The 19,151-nt window shown below is 44.6% G+C and overlaps 1 protein-coding gene across 2 annotated transcripts in view; it reads left to right on the forward strand.

Annotated features, from left to right (window-relative positions):
• Nucleotides 1-19,151, forward strand: part of TSPAN5 (tetraspanin 5) — a 175,754-nt gene that overhangs the window by 133,408 nt on the left and 23,195 nt on the right. For both annotated transcript variants that reach the window (XM_040477903.1, XM_040477883.1), the window contains exon 2: nt 8,907-8,957. In XM_040477903.1, the coding sequence (XP_040333837.1) occupies nt 8,907-8,957 (51 nt within the window). The remainder of the gene's footprint in view (nt 1-8,906; nt 8,958-19,151) is intronic.

Genomic DNA, 19,151 nt, shown 5'->3' on the forward strand with positions numbered 1-19,151 from the left:
AGAGAGACAGAGCATGAACGGGGGAGGGGCAGAGAGAGAGGGAGACACAGAATCAGAAACAGGCCCCAGGCTCCGAGCCATCAGCCCAGAGCCTGATGCGGGGCTCGAACTCCCGGACCGCGAGATCGTGACCTGGCTGAAGTCGGACGCTTAACCGACTGCGCCACCCAGGCGCCCCTGAAAAGATTTTAAATTAAAACATGATCTTGGTATTCTGACTAGAGTTTATTGGTTTCTTTTAAATGCATGCGATACTCCTATACACTGATCCTGGAAGAATCTTCCGGCCGGTATCAGGGGAGGGAGACGATTAATTGGAAGGCAGGTGCTGCTGACCCCTTAACCAGGCACATGTTCTCTGGTTAACACAGCTGCATCACTTCCATTGCTGGGCCCAGATTATGTCACTCCTTTACAACCCTGTGTGTGTGTGAATGTCAAATAGGGGTCCATGTGGTGAGACCGAAGTTCAGAAGAGAGAGGCTTCTGATCACTGTGAATGAGGAGGTTTTCTCCTCAGAGGAGGAGGCAGGGCTTCATCTGGATCCGCTATAAGTCTGGGCAGAGGAGGCAGGCCGGGAAACACAGGAGGAAGGGGAGGGTGCTGATACTCACAAAGTGCTGACTGAACCGGCGCCATGATGGGCTCTTGGTATGCCACTCAGTCTCACATGAGCACGTGGACCCCTACAGTCATTTTGTGCAATTCCTTGGGTGCCTCGTTGCCTCCATTAGACAAATGAGAACCATGGGAATCGCCCTCCAGTGATTCTTTCTCTCCCTGAGAAGATCGCAGTCATAACCCCACCTGGCTCCTGTTACCTTTGTCGTAGGGCCCAGCCAGGCTGCTCCTTTGCCTGCAACACTGTTCCCCCCCATATCTACCAGCCAACTCCATCAGCTTCATGTTTTTGCTTATGGGTAGCTTTCTTTTTGTTGTTTATTCATTTTGAGAGAAAGAGCGAGCGAGAGCCGGTGGTGGGGGGTGGGGTGGGGCAGAGAGAGAGCGAGAGAGAGAATCTGCACTAACAGCACGGAGCCCAACACAGGGCTCCATCTCAGGAACTGTGAGATCATGACCTGAGCTGAAACCAAGAGTCAAATGCTTAATCAGGTGAGCCACCCAGGTGCCCCTATGTGTAGCTTTCTTAATGGAGACTTGCCTTGGCCTGTTTTAATATTGCAATATCTCCTTCCACCTTAAGACACATTTCAGTCTGGTTATGCTGCTCTCCCTGCTTTCCTGCAGTTCTTCTTACCTTTTAAAATTCTAGGGGCGCCTGGGTGGCTCAGTCGGTTAAGCGGCCGACTTCGGCTAGGGTCATGATCTCATGGTCCATGAGTTCAAGCCCCGTGTCGGGCTCTGTGCTGACAGCTCAGAGCCTGGAGCCTGTTTCCGATTCTGTGTCTCCCTCTCTCTGACCCTCCCCTGTTCATGCTCTGTCTCTCCCTGTCTCAAAAATAAATAAAACGTTAAAAAAATTTTTTTTTTAAAAATTCTATGTAATGTGTTCATTTATGTTTTTTATTGCCTTTCCCTCCCTGTACGCCCCAACTAGAATGTCAACCCTATAAGAGCAGGCACTTTTGTCTGTTTGGTTTCCTAATTTTTCCAGAACCCCCAGAGCACTGCCTGGCTGATAGCAGATGCCCAGTAAATATATGTTGGGTGAAGGAAGAGCCTTTGTCAAGATCACAGAACCACGGAGCACTGGAGGCGGGGTTCAGCAGGCTATGTGTGTTCAGACGACATGGAGGTCGGTAGGGCCAAGTGAAGTGAGAGAGGTCGACTCCGGCTTAGATGGGGAATGTCCTGTTTACGAGTTTGAGCTTTATCTGTCATGCCATCTTATCATGAATGTTCCGGACAGTTTGAACGTACCAGCTGGTACGTGGGGACCCAGTGGCAAAATTAGGATTGACGTTCTGTGTATTGAATTTTCTACCAGCCCATGCTTACGCCTTTGACATGGCAAGAATTATGCCCAGAGGCTTTTTATTCCTAAAATCAGCCCCTGCTCTAGAAAGACAATATGCATTTTGTTAACGTAAGTACTTAACACCCTTGTGTGGAATGCTCCATCCCACCTGCCCTAAAGTGTCAGAAAACATCAAATAAAAAGTACCTGTGTTGTAATTTAAGGAAAATACATCCCCCCCCCCCCCCCATTGGCACTCTTTCCTCTCTTCTGTGCCAAATATTTTCAATGAATCTCTCCTGTTTATTCAGGCAGAGCTTAAAATTTTTTTTTTTTTAACTTCATCAGAATGTTGACGGGAAAAGAGTTCCTTCCATTGTTATTTAGGATAATATTTTTGAGGCTCTAGTTTAGGTGAGAAGATTGACCTGATCTCTCTTTTCCTCTATTGTGTTTACCTTGCTGCATTATTATTTTGAGCCTGTTCACAGGATGCTGGGCAGATGCCATTGACGTAATTGTCATTTTTTTAAACAAAGAGGATTGAAAATGTCCACTTAAGGGTTGTCCGTGACCTTTAAGGTACACCTGTACATAATTGCTTCCTTTTACGAATAAAACACTTAGTGGGGAGGGGAGGGGAGACATGTATAGAGATTTCAATTAACTTGTTTTTTACGTGTACAAGCTGAAATACGCTTCGAAGAGAATTCAGATAGCAGCCAAAATACCGTAAAAGAAAGCTGTCCTTCAGAAATGCCACTAGATCTTAAGCTAGTTATGAAATTGGCACCTGAGATTTATTTCTGTCAGAGAGGACATACGATGAATTTTTAAGAGCCGTAGTCTCCATGCAGAAGATCCTAGAAACATAGGAATTATCTATAACCCCTCCTCTCTCTCCTTCACCCCGCCCCCCCTTCACCATATGGAGTCATCACTGAAAATGTTAGTTTTACTTCTAAATAGTCTCAATTCATCTTTGTCTTCACCACATTTCCATCCGGGTCACAGTCAGGTCTTGTCTATGTGACTAAACCTGCCTCTTTCCAGTCCTCGTGTGTCCACTCTGGTCTTTCTTTTCTGCAGCCCAGATTATCATTTTTATGAAGCCCAAATATGATAAAGTCCTGTGCCCTCGCCCCACCCCAGCCCACTACACACAGATGGCCCTTGGAAGGCTTCCTGTCGCTCTTAGCTTAATGACTGAACTCCTTAATGTACCTTATAGGGCCCTGCATGGGCTGGTCGACACTCACATCTCTGATTTCAAACCTGCCACTTCCCCCAACCCCCATTGTCCACACGCTAGTCACACCAATCACCTGGTAGACCTTTTTACTTGCTGTGTTCCTCTCACCACAGGGCCTTTGCACATTCTCTTCCCTCTGCCTGAAACTTTATTTCCTTTCTTTGCCGGTTAACATCTCATCTTTTAGACCCCAGGTCCTACATGCCTTATTTAGGGAAACCTTCCTGGACTGCTCTCTGGGTCAGATCTCCCTCTTTTGTCTGTATTGGCCTTATTTTCTTCTCTTTAAAGCACCATCAAGGACAATTTTGTCTTTTATGCTGTATTTGATTAAAATCTATCTCGCTTACTGGACTGTATGCTCGCTGGGGGCAGGAATTGTATATTTATCACAAGAGAAAAGTAGTATCTAGTACACAGAACTCAAGAATATTTGAAGATGGTAGGTGGACAGATGAGTGGCTTCTTAAATTGTCTATTTTTATACCAGTTAGAACAGGGCACTGTTCCACTTCCACGTTGTGGAAGGCTCAGCAAGAACTGAAGCAACAGATGGAGACAGATCTTCTGTTCATAGCCCCCAAAGGGGGCAGCTGTCCCTCCTGGCACAGACACCCAGTTCCCCTACTCACATACTAGGGCCAGTTTCCTCTCTAGCCTTTTCTGGGGTCAGCCCGGCTGGTTTATATTCTGCCAACCCCAGCCAGCTTCCACCCACATGCTACTCTGTGTGCACCTAGTGCCATTCTCAACCCCAGTCAGGAACGACATTGCCCTGAATGCCTAGAAACTAAAGGGCCGATTTTGCATCTTAGAACAAGAGTTTCAGGAAAGCACTAAAATAGTTTTGAGCTTGGACTGAGGAGTCAGATCTCCTGAGCAACCCAACTTAAAGTTTCTAAGTCTCCCTATCTATAAAAGGGGGGATAATGTCCCTATCTCCTGTATGGGATTGACTTGGGATACTTTAGACCAGCATTGTCCAACAGTAATGTAGTGCAAGCCACATATATAATTTAAATGTCCCAGGTACTGTATTTATAAAAGGAAACTGAAACGGGTGAAATCAATTTTAATAATCTAACCCAGTATATCCAAAGTTTATAATTTCAGCATGTTATCAATAATAGAATGACAACTGGGGCACCTGGGTGGCTCAGTCAGTTAAGCGTACAACTTTGGCTCAGGTCATGATCTTGCGGTTTGTGAGTTTGAGCCCTGCATTGGGCTCTGTGCTGACAGCTCGGAGCCTGGAGCCTGCTTCGGATTCTGTGCCTCCCTTTCTCTCTGCCCCTCCCCTGCTCACACTCTGTCATTCTCTCTCTCTCAAAAATAAACATTAAAAAATTAAAAATAGTAGGATGACTAATTCTTTTCATTTATATTAAGTCTTTTAAAATCCAACGTATTAGTGTACCTCAGCATGCAGTAGTCACATTTCTAAAGCTCAGTAGCTAGTGGCTATATTTTAGGCAGTGCTGTCTTCAGGAATTCATATAAAACACAGTACCTAGTTCATACTTTGCCAGTTAACAAATGTTGGCAAAATGATCGTAACTTACTTTAAACACATCAAAAATTGGATGGTCAAACATTAGTACTGCCCGTTTGCATTCATTGCCACAGGGGGAGAGGCCTCAGATCTGTTATGGTTTTTTGTTTTGTTTTGTTTTATTTTTTTTTTCTCTTTCAAAGGAATAAAGAGTTGACTTGAATGTTCTTGGCCAATTCCCTGGAAGTTGGCCCCTAGGTTTCGGAATGAGGTCAGTTTGGTGGTTTACGGTCGACTTTTCTTCTGGAGGTGGGAAAGGGGAAACTCAGCGTGCCTCCAGTGCTGCGTGCCTGTCTCTGTTTTTTGGCTCTCTTCTGTTTAATTATTTGAAGCTGGAGCAACTTGATTTTAAAACAAAACACATGGGCCGAGAGTAATTGGGAGGACGTTTGCTCGTGATGTAGTGCTGAAGGTATGTGCAGTTGAGGCCCCGGCCCCATTCTGCTTGCTTAGGTAGTGAGTGCTTTCCTTAACCTCACATTCAGTGGTTTTTTGTTTTTTGGTTTTTCTTTCTGAAAATTCTTAAACCTTGTTTGGAAAGTCAGAGCAGAAAGTATTAGAGCAGGATTGTAAAGGAAGTTGTGAGTCTTCTTTAAATTCTGAGTTTTCTCTCTCTCTCTTCTTTGTGGAAGATCATTGGTTTCCAGTCTGTTTCTATGATCCAGGAAGGAAAATGGGTTTTCAAAGTGCAAGAGGAGAACTTCATGCAAAGAGGAGAATGTTGACCCGCCACTGAGTTTCTCTGTTCTACACCACTCCCGTTGCTGACTCCAGCATGGGAATTTCTGTTCTATGGCCAGTTCTTATGTGAAGGCCATGTTGTCATTGTTTTACCTCTTCAACTCCCGTTTGCCTGCTGGGGGCAGAGTATACGATGTCCTCCTCATCTCACACGTAATTCTAACCCAAGGGCCTCTACTTCCTGTCCCAGGGAGGAAAATGGGAATTTATCAGGACTGGTAAGAACATATACTACATTGGTGTTAATCTCCTCTCGGTTCAAGCTGTGTGCTTCTAAGCAAATGCAACTCTGTAAGCCCCATTTTTCTCTTAAAAGGGGGTTAGTAATAGTGCCTATTCCAAAATAAAATTGCCGTGAAGCTTAAAGAGACACTACATACAAAGCAGTAAGCACAGTGCCTGCCAAGTAATAAGAAATGAATGTTAGTGATTAGCAGGGCCCTCAGCAGTAACATGTCCACCCCAGAGGAACGGCTGACCGTGATGTTCTCTGCCACGACATCCCACCCGTTGCTTACAGTAACTGCGATTAAATGCCACATCAGGAAGATGATTGAACATTTGTCCAAGAAGAGCTTTAGTGTAGGGCATGCATTTCACCGGGATGAGTTTCACATCAATAGGTGTGAAGTCAAGCACTCTGTGATTTCTAGGTCTGATGGGATGCTGTGTATGCAGTCATCACTTGTTACCCTGTTGTGCCTAGGACCTATAAATAGGAAAGTAGCGTGCTGAATTGCCTTATTTTGGTACTACAGAGTCCCAGGTATCTTTGAGTCATTTTGGGGACTGGTACATTTGTTGTTTTCCATCAAAAACATAAAGCGACATAGCACTCCAACCAGGGCCGTAGAGGGGACCTTAGTTTTCTTTTGGGAGGTTCAGAACAACAGCTCTTTCTAAACCCTTTTCAAACCTATAAGAACAAAAGAAAGGGGTCCTCGGTTTTTGCCAAATCAAGGACTTGCTGAAGCTTTTGCGCATGGAGGCTCAGAAGGTATTACATGCTGTCTCACTGCAGAATCAGATAATTGGCGGGAGATTTGGGAAGTTCTTCTAAAAACACAACCAGATTTTCAGGGCAGTCAGCCGTCTGTTTTTGCAGTCCTGCGTTTCCCCTCTGCTCCTTCTGTTTTTCCCCAGCCCCTCTTGGATCCATTAGCCGATGCCCTCAAAGCGTCAGCAACCCCCACGCTTCCCTGCTGCGAATGATGACCTCGCCAGGTGGACAGCTCTCAGATTTCCCCTAAACTGCAAAGAATAACCACCCTCACTCACTCTTGTCTTCTCCGTGCACCCTCTCGGTGGACAGCTTTCCTGACATTTAACTTAATCAAGATGTTAGTAAAATAAACAGAGTGTGCTGCTGTCATCCGATTGAAACTGCTCATTAACCTGCCCACTCTCTTTTCACTTCAGTGTTTGGGAAGGAAATTCACTCAGAGTTGCTATTGATAATGAAGATGAGGAATAAGATGTGTTTTCCCTCATGCTCCGTTACACCCAGTTCTGACTGCTGAGCTCTTAGTGGGCAGACGGCCCTGTACAGTGTGTCCTCAAACATGTGACACCCTGATTACAAGACATGCTGCTGGGACGCCTGGGTGGCTCAATTGGTTAAGCGTCTGACTTCGGCTCAGGTCATGATCTCACAGTTCGTGAGTTCGAGCCCCGCGTCGGGCTCTGTGCTCACAGCTCAGAGCTTGGAGCTTGCTTCAGCTTCTATGTCTCCCTCTCTCTGCCCCTCCCCCCGCTCATGCTCTGTCTCTCTCTCAAAAATAAATAATGAAAACATTAAAAAAATTTTTAATTTGATTAATTAAAAAAAAAAAAGACCTATTTTAGTTAGGTAAAATCAAGAGGGGAAAAAACTGGGATGCCACTGATTTCAAGACCTGTCCCAATTTCAGACATGTTAAAATGTGAGGGGGAGAATGTGTATCTTAGAGCAGAGGGAATACAGTGACAACTAACTAAAATGGAAAATCCCTCTGTTACTGTTTGCTCCCCCTCCCTCCCTGGCGGGCAGCGCTGGGGGTGTGTGGGTTGTGCTTCACGGTGCCTGTGCACGTACGGCACAGAGTTGAGAGCAGGCCAAGTTGTGGAAGGCCTCTCAACTGCAATGTAAATCATTTAACTTTCTGAAAAATGGAAGCATCCAGGACTTTTCTTTGGGTCACATTGAACCTGGTAGGATTCTTGTTACTTTCTGAAGACGTGGTAAAGAGTATGTTGAGGGGCATCCTGGGCTTCTGCATGCCCTCTGGGACCTGGCCCATTTCTGACGGCATGACGGCATAGACAGAGTCGCCAGCTCTTTTACATTCATGTCCCTGGTCGTCCGGTTTTTTAGTGAACATTTGGCTTGGACGGATGGGGGTAGGTACTGTTTCCTCTCCTACCCTAAAAGGCAGCATTAAACATTATTAATGACTCTGATTTTGCTCAGGGTTCTGCCTAATTATTATTCTTCATAATTTCAGTGAGTTCTAAGCACCGACATGTCCCCACCCTGTCTTCTAAAAATGTTTGAGAAGTTTTTTCCCCACTTTGAGATATAATTGACAAATAAAATTATAAGATATTTAAAGAGTACAATGTGATGATTCAGTGTACATTGGGAAAGAATTCCCTAGCCTTGAGTTAACACTTCCATCACCTCATGTAGTTACCTTCCTGTGTGTGGGACATCATTTCCATTTTCTTAGCAAGGTTCAACTTTAGTGTTACCGACTACAGTCACCATGCTTACGTTAGATCCTCAGACCTTATTTATCTTACAACTTACACCCTTTACTACACCCTTGGCCGCTACTTTTTTTACTGTTTCTATGGGTTCAACTTACTTATTTATAATTATTATTCTTAATGTTTTATTTACTTATTTAGAGAGAGTGTGCAAGCAAGTGCAAGTGGGAGAGGGGGAGAGAGAATCCTAGCAGGCTCCCTGCTGTCAGCATAGAGCCTCATGCAGGGCTCAGTCCCACTAACCGTGAGGTCATGACGTGAGCTGCAGTCAACAGTCAGATACTTAACCAACTGAGCCACCCAGGCACCTCTCAACTTATTTATTTAGATTCCACATGTAAGTGATATTGCGTGCTATTTATCTTTTCTGTCTGGCTTATTTTATTTTGCATGGTGCCCTCCAGGTTGTTGCAAATGACAAGATTTCCTTCCTGTCTAAGGTTGAATAATATTCCATTGCAAATGTATACCACATTTTCTTTACCCAAGTCTTCTTAATGCTGTAATACCTTTAATCAAGGTGATTATGGTGTTTCTTTTTCCATAAAAGGCTATTACTCAGATTTTAGGCAAGGCTATTTCTCAGCCAGGTAAGGTGATAAAAGAATTGGTTGAAAACTTTATTTATATTTGTATTAGTAAAAACATGGCATCTACCCTTATACTTAACGCTATCTTTCTTTCTTTCTTTCAGTTTTTGGGAATAGCATTTCTTGGAATTGGACTGTGGGCGTGGAATGAAAAAGTAAGTTGAATATCATGAAAATGCACACATATTGGTCGTTAGAGGCTGCACTTTGCCTTACATGTTGTCTCCTTTCCTCTTTGACAGCTGCAGAGTATAAAGAAATGTGGTTCTTTAATGAAAGAAAGTGTTCTTAGAAGATAGTGTCATATTTCAAAGGCTCTTCAGAAATGAAGGCTAAATCAGTCATCTTATCAAAATAATTACAAAAGTAACAATACATGTGCATAACATCAGTTAGCAGGAGATGTGCGTTCTTGTGGAACGTTTCCTCGCTCTGGCACAAGAATTTCAGTAATGCTTATAAATACCACTAAACCACCTGCAGCCTTCTCTCTTTCTCTTTTAACCCTTTGGAAGATTACTCAAGCCGTAAAAGATGGTTTTTCTTTTTAGTGTGAGCATTATGTAATAAGCTGTTATTAGCATGTTGTATGAAGGAAGCTGTATAAAATTCATGTTTGAATATCAGATAAACTTAATGTTAATAAGAATGTGAATACTTGTCTGCTGATTGAAAGTATTTAGTAATGTTCGAAATTTAGATACAATATAGTAAAAGGAAATATCTGGAAGTACAGAGTGGCATATTGTAGGCCACGGCGAAGATACAATGTTCTCAATGTTCTCGGCAGTTTATGCTCTAAGCAACACTCTCATGACCCGACCTCTCTGTGTCCACTCCTCTGCCTTACTTCCCATCAGCACCATTTAATTGTTTCTTTACAAATTCTACTGAGGCTAAGCACTGGAATTCAGAAATTAACGTGAGCTTTTCTTCTTCCTTCTTTGGAAGTGAAATCGTTGGCAGCGTTTTATCACCCACCTTGTGAGAGTGAGGGAGTGTATGGATCAGTGAAAGCTTGTAAACAGAGTTTAGCTTAAGTTTTCCCAGAGGACCAGTCTGTTATCTCTTTGGTATTTCATCCTTTGAGCTTGACCACAGCCTGAAGCCAAGAGTTTCTGTGAGATGTTCTGTGTATTAGGAGAGGAAAAACTAAGAAAGTCCAGCCATCAAAAGCCCCTCGGATGCCAGTAGGAATTTCTATAAGTAAAAAATGGAAAAAAAAAAAAGTTCAGATAGACCGCATCAAATAAAACTCATATTCTGAGTTTTGAAAGTGAACCATCCTTTGTTTATTTGCAGACTACTTATACAGAATGTAAAATGTTTTACAGAAAGTGAACCACCTTCCAGCAACATTCTGAGGCAGGCCAGTGATGAAGGGAGACAAATTAAGTTCCCAGAACAGACATTTTCTCTCTAGAAACTTTTATGTTGAATACATATCTTCTGCCTGGTCCCCTTGTAGGCTTGTAAGTCTGTATTGGTGGAATCTCAGAAATGTTACTTTTGAAACCTTCTGATTGGTTAATGCCAGATAACACAGCTTTTTATAACTCTCCTTTAATAAGAGTCCATTTCTATCTGATTTGAAAAGATGTTGGAAGGCATTAAATGAACTAATTGTCTATTGTGGCAACAAACAGACCATTGGTAATTTGGGAGGTTTTTTTTCCACTTTGTGAAATATAATTACCTTTTTGTTTCATCAGTTACCCCAAATGTCTCTTCTCTGATAAAATGACAAAATTCTAAAGCTGGCAGTGTCACACAAATATCAGAGCAAGGGAGTGATGCAGCCTTTGGGTAGGGTTGAAATAGCAGTCCCTTCTTTGTCAAAGCCACTACCAGTGAATGGAAAGTTTCTCTGGAGAGCTGAAGTTACTTGGCCAGCCAGCCAGCCAGCTACTATGTAGCAGAACTTCACCAGCTGGGAATAAATGGAGGTAGCAGAGGGTAAAGGACTCATAGCACTCTAGTGAACTTCAGCCACATGTCTGGCCCCTGGGCATGGGAACACAGCAGTGAATGACGTGCAGTCCCTGCGCTGTGGAGCTTGCATTCTTGTGGGGCCCTGACAATAAGCAGTTAACTGGCTGAGGACTTCTTCCTACCACCTTGGGTGCTACCTACCCCAATGCTGGCCACCTTGGGTGCTACCTACCCCGATGCTGACCACCAAGGTCTCTCGAACTGCAATGGACCCATACTGGTCTCCTTAATTCCTCAAGGGACTTCTTGAAGATGTATGTCAGATAATTTCACTTCTCTACTCCAGCCAGCTGATTTTCCATAGCTTGCTGCAAAACATAGAGTTGATACAATCCCCGTTGGGCCCTTGCCCCAGCACTGAGGCCTTTTTGTTGCCTGATGGCATCTGTGCCTCTGCCTTCACTGGCCCTGATGTAGACACTGTCCCCTCAGGAGTTTCAAGGGACCCCAAGTGCTCTTTGCCTAGCTATCACCAAGCTCTGATCCAAGTCCGGCTCAAATCACCTTCCTGTGGAACCTACCTGACCTTTCGCCTCCCTACTATGGACCTGTTTCCCCACACCCATGTCCATGTGACATTCTGTCTGTCTCACTTCATCCTTTCCTGTCTCCTGTCATCAGACCTTTCATGACATGTCCTCACCGTCTTGAATTGTGCCTGACACGGACAGACTCTGGGGAAATATATTTTCCAAGAAGTAAATTCGAGAAGAGGGGTGAACAATAAATCAAGGTCTCAAAGAAGGTACAGTGGGGTTGGAAGGGGGCACATAGGGAAGAAACCCACCTGGGGGGAAGTGGACCAGCAGGAAGGACAGGTAGGGCTGCAGTCTTGCCCATGGTGGTCTGCAGGCTTTGTTCTTCCCCTTAGCCTTCACACCCCTACTTCTGGTTTACCTGAGGACACTGGATTCAGGGTGAGCACTAAGCAGGCCCCTGCACTGCCACCATCAGAGCACGCCTAACATGAGGCCGTGGAACCCAAGGTGATTCAATGGGTGGTCACCAGGCCACACTACCAAGCTGCCCCTCCAGCTGAGCTTCCTGTCCCCACAACCCCCTCCCTCCCACCCTGTCTTCCCACAACCCCCTCCCACTGACTCCATTCCCATTTTACTCCTTCCCGCCCCCCGCCAAACCCGCCTTTGTTCAAGTACTGGTGAGTGCTATCGAGAAACCTAAGGTATCGTTAGAGAGTGGTGAGAGAAGGGGTCTCTTTTAGAAAACGATGGTTGGGAATGGTGTCCCTGTGGAGGTGGCATTGGAGCAGAGACCCGAAGGAAGTGGGCAGGGTCTGCAGGGTACTGGGGGAATAGCATTCCAGGCAGAGCGAATAGCAGGTGTGGTGGTCCTGAGTCAGGGACTTGGGGTTCCAGGGAACAAGAAGGAGGTCAGTAGGACTGGAAGGGAGAGAGCAAGGGCAAGAAGAAGATGTGGCAAGAGGGGCAGGCAGAGAGGTTAGAGCAGGCAAGGTCCTGCAGAAGTTTGGATGAGAGGAAGTCACCAGAGCATTCTGAAGTTTGATAAGGGAGTGTCCTGATTTGGCTTTTTTTTTTTTTTTTCTTTTTTCTTTTTTCTTTTTTAAGTGTCTGGCTTTTGTTTTAAGATTGCTCTGGTTCCTATGTGGAATAAGAGCACAGCTTTGAGGCTAAACAGACCAGAGTTCAAATACTGGCTCCTCCATTTACCATCGGTGTGACTTTGGACAACTGTGTTAACTTCCGTGAGATGTCCTTTCCTCATTTGTGCATTGAGGACAGTAACCACCTCATAGGCTTGTTTTGAGGACTAAATGAGATGGTCCCCAAGAAGTGCCTGGTATAAAGTAAATGCTCCTTGTATATAGGGCTGCCTCCCTTGGACGCATGACTATAGCATGGGGAGGAGCAGAATGGTGGTGTTGAAAGCTGCCTCAAATTTTAGGAGAGTTCAGGCTTTGATCTATGGAGCAAAGAATTGGTTTTGTTTGGAGGTCTCTTAAGGAAGATATGATCTGCATTGATCACCTTGGTGACTGCAAAAGCTTCTCTGTCAAAACACCTTGGATTAACTTCTCACCTCTGATGGGATGAAATTTTGAGGTGAACCACAGTTGGCCAAGGGTGGTGGGTAGCATGCACCTGCTGGGCTGAAAACACCAGCCCATGAATCAGTGAGCTCCCCCCAGTAGGGATGTAGAATTGGTAAATCTCCAAACTGGGTCGGTCCCAGCTAGAAGGACCAGATTTCCACTGGAAGGATGAGATTTCTTTAACAGACAAGGCTTTACACATTTTTACACATTTTTAGTGACAAAAATTGTTACCCCCTTGTGCATACATAATACCAGGCTGAGCCTTAAACCTAGGGCTAATATTACCATTGAATATTAGACATAATAATGAAATAATCCATTTTATCTGAATTCCAAATTGACTGTGCAAAGGATAACTGTGTCTCCAGGGGAAACTGGTTTATGTGCAGATTTTCAGAAATCATAGAATCTGCTGTTTAGAAGGAACATTAACAATTATGTAGCATGAATCACCTCTATAATAGGCTTGGCAACATCCAGCCGTAATCAACTTACTTTTTCAGATAGCATTTATTGAGCACATAGCACGGGATTGGGTTCGTACTGGACTCAGGATATAACTCCTCAGAGAATTTACAGTCTAGGAAAGATAAACACACACACTACTATACAATATATAACATTGTAATATATGCTAATTTGGGGTGTATATAAATTTAGCAATTTCTGTGCCAAAATACTCACCACTTCTGTCTCTTTGGGTTACTTTTACTGTTGGAAAGACCTTCCTGCTACAAAAGTCGAATCATGTCTTACTAGTTTTTACTCCTTGATTATGGATCCACTCTGTTGGATCCCACAGAGCAAGTCCTTCTACATGTTGGCCCTTAAGGCATTCAAGGTGGAGGCCTGGTTCCTTATGCGTTTTGAGCTAAATACCTGCTTCTTTTTGTGGGTGAGGAGTCCCTTCACCATCTTGGTTGTGATCCCCTGACCTCTCTCTAGTGTGTCCTCTGTACCATTGAGAAGGTGCTTTAGGGGGCATAGGAGGTGTGGCTGGACTATGTCCCTTTTCTCATCTGTTGTCAGTGCAGTTTGAGATCCTGCTGTTGATCACTGGGAGTCCCAAGTTGGTCTCAGATCCAACTAAGTTTACCCTGTTCACCTCATGTCTGGCTGATTTTCAGAATCAAATACATTTACCCAGCTGTCATCCAGCACATTCCCCATTCCATTGATGTTGGTTTTAGCTGTACATTTGGATCAAGCTTCTCCCTCAATTCTTTCTTCTAACTCAGGCTTTCCTTTAGGTCCTTGCCCCCCCAGTGCCATCTCAGGGAAATTCTGATTTAGTAGGTCTGGGGTAGACACTGGGGTGCTCTATTTTCATAAGCCTCCTAGATTGTTCTGATTGCAGTCAAGTTTACTTATCACTGATAAACGCCACTTCTATGTTGAGCAGGCCAAGACAGAACCCAATGACATGTTACTGGAAATTTCCTTTGGGGTTGACACTCATTCACTTATATGTGCCCTTGGGCATCATCAGTCAAGCAATTTCTAATCCATCTACTTGTCATTACATCAGGCTGTTTTTCTGTTTCTTTTTTTTTGTAGATAGACTATATCCTTCACTTTATCTCTGATTAACCAGCCTAGGGACTTAGTTGAACCTAGTACTTTCTTACTGGACCCATACTGGGTCCTGGAGCACATTATTTTCTCATCCAGGAATTCATAAACCCTGTCAGTAGAGCAAGTACTAAGGCATGGTTTATCATTTCTCCCTTCTAGAAATGGTTTTCTTACTTGGCTTCCAAGATATCCCACACTTCAGTTTTTCTACTTCATAGGCAATGCTTTCTCATACTTTGCTAATTCTGGCTCACCTCTCTGACCTCTAAATTTTGGAGTGCCCCAGGCTCGGTCCCAAGACCTCTTTCTCTGTCTTCACTCAGGCTCTAGGAGATCTCCTTCAAGTGTGGGACTTCAAACACCATCTGTCACTGATGATTGCCAAACTTAGATCTCTGATCTGGACATCATCTGAACTCCAGACTTGTATAGCCAATAGCTTACCCAACATCTCCACTTAAATGTCCAGGGGCTTCTGAAACTTAATCCAAAACAACACTCTTGATTCCCCTTCCCAAATCTGCTCTTCCCAATTGCAATAAATGACAACTTTCTCTTTCTACTTGCTTGGGTGATTCTTCACACTCTTCCTTATTTTCTTCTCATACCACATTCAGTCCATTAGCAAACAGTGTTGGCTCTACTTGGAGAATATATGGAGAATCTCATGTCTTCTTTCCACCTTCACTTTTATACCCTGATCTAAGCTGCTACCACATCCACGGTTATTTCCCTGCCTCTACTCTTGTCTCCCTACTCCTATCCCAGGTCCATCTCCATGAAGCATCCAGAGTGATCCTTTTAAAATATAATATAGAATGGCTAGTATCAAAAAGACAAGAAATAACAAGTGTTGGTGAGGATGTAGAGAAAAGGGAACCCTCGTGCCTTGTTGTTGGGAATGTAAATTGATGCAGCCACTGTGGAAAACACCTATGAAGCTTCCTCAACAAATAAAAAATAGAAATACTAGATGACCTAGCAATTCTACTTCTGGGTATTTATCCCAAGAAAACAGAAACACTAATTTAAAAAGATATATATGCCCCTGTGTTCATTGCAATATTATTTACAATATCAAGAATATGGAAGCTAGACCTAGGTGTCCATTGATAGATAGGATAAAGAAGATTTGTGGTATGTCTATATATAATGGAACATTACTGAACTGTAAAAAAAAGAAAATGAAATCTCACCATTTGTGACATGGATGAACCTAGAGGGTATCATGTTAAGTGAAGTAAGTCAGAGAGAGAAAGACAAATACCATATGATTTCACTTATGTGTGGAACCTAAAAAAATAAAACAGACTCCCAAATACATAGAACAAACTGGTGGTTAGAGGTGGGGGGAGCGGGGAGAAGTTAGAGAATGAGTGAAATAGGTGAAGGGGAGTAAGATGCACAGACTTCCAATTGTAAAATAAGTTACAGGGATGAAAAGTAGAACATGGGGAATATTGTGAGTAATATTGTAATAACTTTGTATGATGACAGATGGTAACTAGACTGTTTTGGTGATTATTTCATAATGTATATAGATGATGAATCACTATGTTGTATACCTGAAATTAATATTTTATGTCAACTGTACTTAATTTTAAAAAAATGTAAGTCAGATCCTATCACTTCTTTGCTCCAAACCTTCCAATGAGCATATCATCACTCTCTGAGCCGTATATGGTGCCCCCCTTACTTCTGGGACCTTCCCTGCTGCGCTGTAGCCCCCACTGACCATATTGCTGTTTCTCCAAAATCTCAAACATAACTCCCCCACCCCAGCCAGGGCCTTTGCACTTGCTGTCCCCTACCTGGTATGCTGTCCCCGAGAATTCCACTTTGGCATGTTCCTTACTTTCTGATCTCTGTCCACAGGCCTTCCTGACCTATTGAGAGTAGCTACTCTCCCTCTTCCCTGGATTTTTCTCCTACCTATTTCTATAGGTTTTACCACTTTCATGCCAGCAAGTGTGTTGATCACACACTCCACTAAAAAAGCAGCTTTGTGAGGGCAAAGACTTTTGTTTCCTGCTTCACTCCAATACCTAGAACATTGACTGGCATAGAGCTGGTGTTCAAAAAATATTGCTTATAAAAGAATGAATAAGCAAATGAACGAAGCAAGCATTCTTTTAAATCGTAACACCAGTAGGGTTCAGTTACACAAGTCTGAAGTTGCCCCAGATCTCTCATAAGCATGTAGTGTTGACGGGTCTTACAGCATAAAAGCAAGTAGAATTACCTATGGTTCTGTCTGATTTGATAATGGTACAGTGTTACAAACAACAATAAATCCATTAATTCTAGATGTCGGGAAAGAAAATACACGTTCATTTCTGGCATGAAAATAGGAATCTTTATATGATTGCCCCATTTCGTAGAAAAATGAGGGGTACCTTTCCTTGTCCATTTTGCTCCCGGTGTGTGCTTCTCACTTAGTGTTCAGGTGGGGGTGAGAGGTGGAGGGATACATCACTAGTGGTCACAAGGGGGGCGCTGCAGCAGAGTTGTCGAGGGCCAGGCAGAGACTCAGCTTCTTGGAGTAGGAAGAGTGTCGATCCCTGGCCTTCAGTCAAGGCCCCCGTGGCTGCCTGTGTCCCCCCAGCACAGGCGCTGGCCAGTCGGGCAGAGGGTGCAGCCTGGGCTCGTGGGACCTGAAAACCTCTTGCGGGCAGGAGCCTGTCTTCTTTGCCCTTTTATGCTCCATTCTGGCTGCTTGCCTCCTACACCACATGTGCCCAGAACATATTGGTGAGCAAATGAATGAGAACACTCAGAGGACCCTTACATACTGTAAAGACTGCACCGGACAAAGTAGCTCTTCATGAAGGGGTTTTGTTTTCACTTCCATGACCTGTGGGTCCCTAGGGTTAAACTTTGAGAGCTTTCAGAGGTGGGTAAGCTGAGGCCCAGAGAGGTTACACTGGAAGTCTGCGGGCCTCCCCCCCCCGGGGCCCCCGCCCCGTCCTCCCTCTCCCTCCATTGCGCTAACCTGCCTGGGCTCTGCAGCAAGCATCCTGGAGGGAAAGTTGGTGGCAGTCCTGACCTAGTAGGGGAATGGGAATTAGAACATCTCAGGCCTGGACTGCTTTTCTCTCTGGCTTTCCTGCGGGATGGACAAGAAGGATTCTTTTTCCTGGAGGCTTTCCCCTGACCACTGTTTCACTGTAAGTCTCCCTTTAGAACCTTCCACTTACTTCATGTCATAGTCATTGACATGATTGTTTTCCGAGACTCACCTTGGAAAAACTGCCTCATTTTCCTGGGAAGGAAAATCTGAGACCAGGAGATTCAGTGATTCAGGCAGTTCATAGCAGTGGCGGTCAAGTTTCCATAGCCAGAGGGAGGCAGTAGGTGTAGGTGGTTCCCCAGATAACTGGAACAGAAAAATGCCTGCTTTGGCTTCAAAACTACTTTAAGGAGACATTTCTGAGATGCTGAAAATACTTCTTTGGAGATAGCATTTTATTGACCGAAACGTAGTAAATTTGTCTGCCTCTCTCTGTGTTATCCAAGAAATCCTCTCAAGTTCTCTGTTGTAGCCAAAAATCTGAAAACCAGACAGCTCTTTCTCAGTACCTGGAAAGTTAGCATGTGAGCTGATGTGTTGTCACCAGCATGTTCAACAAACACGTGAAATATATTGACACCTGTTTTCTTTTTGTGTATCTGTGTAAACTCTTTTTCAGAGGGATTTCTCAGGAATGAAAATTCAGGTGGGTCAACAATCCTGTGACTTCGGTGTTCACTCTCAGATACCATAGCTCTACTCCCTTCTTGAGGCACAAGTCCAAGCCCGGATGGGCTGGATGGTAATCAAATCTCCGAACCTAACTCTCTGTTACAACATTCTTGCTCTCCCAGCCCCGTCTGCCTTGAGCCCCTGAAGGAGGAGAGCGGGGTGAGGCCTTTGCCCCCTGCTTCCTGTTGTCACCCTTCCCCAGCTCACCAGATGCTCCTCTGCCCACTTCCTGCCAGAGCTGAAGTGGGAGTGGAGCTTTGCTCTTGGGACCTGGCAGATGGTGAAGGGGATGATATCTTGGTCTTTTTGAGGCTTCCCTGCTGAGTCCCTCTGTCTAGTGGTTCCCTTGAGTTTGGTGGATTTCTCTATTCTTGGCGGCTGCCTGGTTCCCCTGCTCAGACCTGGCCATCTTCCTCAACCAGTGCTCCTCTGCACTCTGCCTTTTGAGGTTTCCTGTTCTCCCCCCAGGTTTCCTGTTCTCACCCCAAGCTGCCTCTCCCTGGACACACTCATCTGGGGGTGAGGCCAATGCCACCAGAACAGCACTGGCCTGCCCTAAGCCTTCCTCTCTCTCTAGATTTCCAGGGCGGGAGTCAGAGCCAAGCCCACAGGCTCCTTCCTGGGCAGTCTGACCCTAATCACTGTGTCTCAGAGCACACCCCCCACCCCGCCCCTCCCAGTGGTCCCCTTGAAACTCCTCACTAGGTTTAAGGTAAAAAGCAAGCTGCCGGGGAGAGGTGTTGCCCAGCACAGTAACCACTTTCTCTAGAGAAGTGGGAATTTCTCACTCTCTTCTCCCTTAAGCCACTTGATTTCTGTGGGGTGTGCAAGAGAAAGTTCTTCTTTGCCTGTGGGGTGTGTGGGGGATGGGAGGCAGGGGGGGGCGGGTCTTTGTCTCCTATTCATGTTGGTCTTCAGATAGTGATCAGGGAAGTCTAGGGTAAAAACGTCATTCTAATATCACGT

This window comes from Herpailurus yagouaroundi, unplaced genomic scaffold (genome assembly GCF_014898765.1).
Source record: "Herpailurus yagouaroundi ecotype Mexico unplaced genomic scaffold, PumYag 28, whole genome shotgun sequence".
Classification (NCBI taxonomy): domain Eukaryota; kingdom Metazoa; phylum Chordata; class Mammalia; order Carnivora; family Felidae; genus Herpailurus; species Herpailurus yagouaroundi.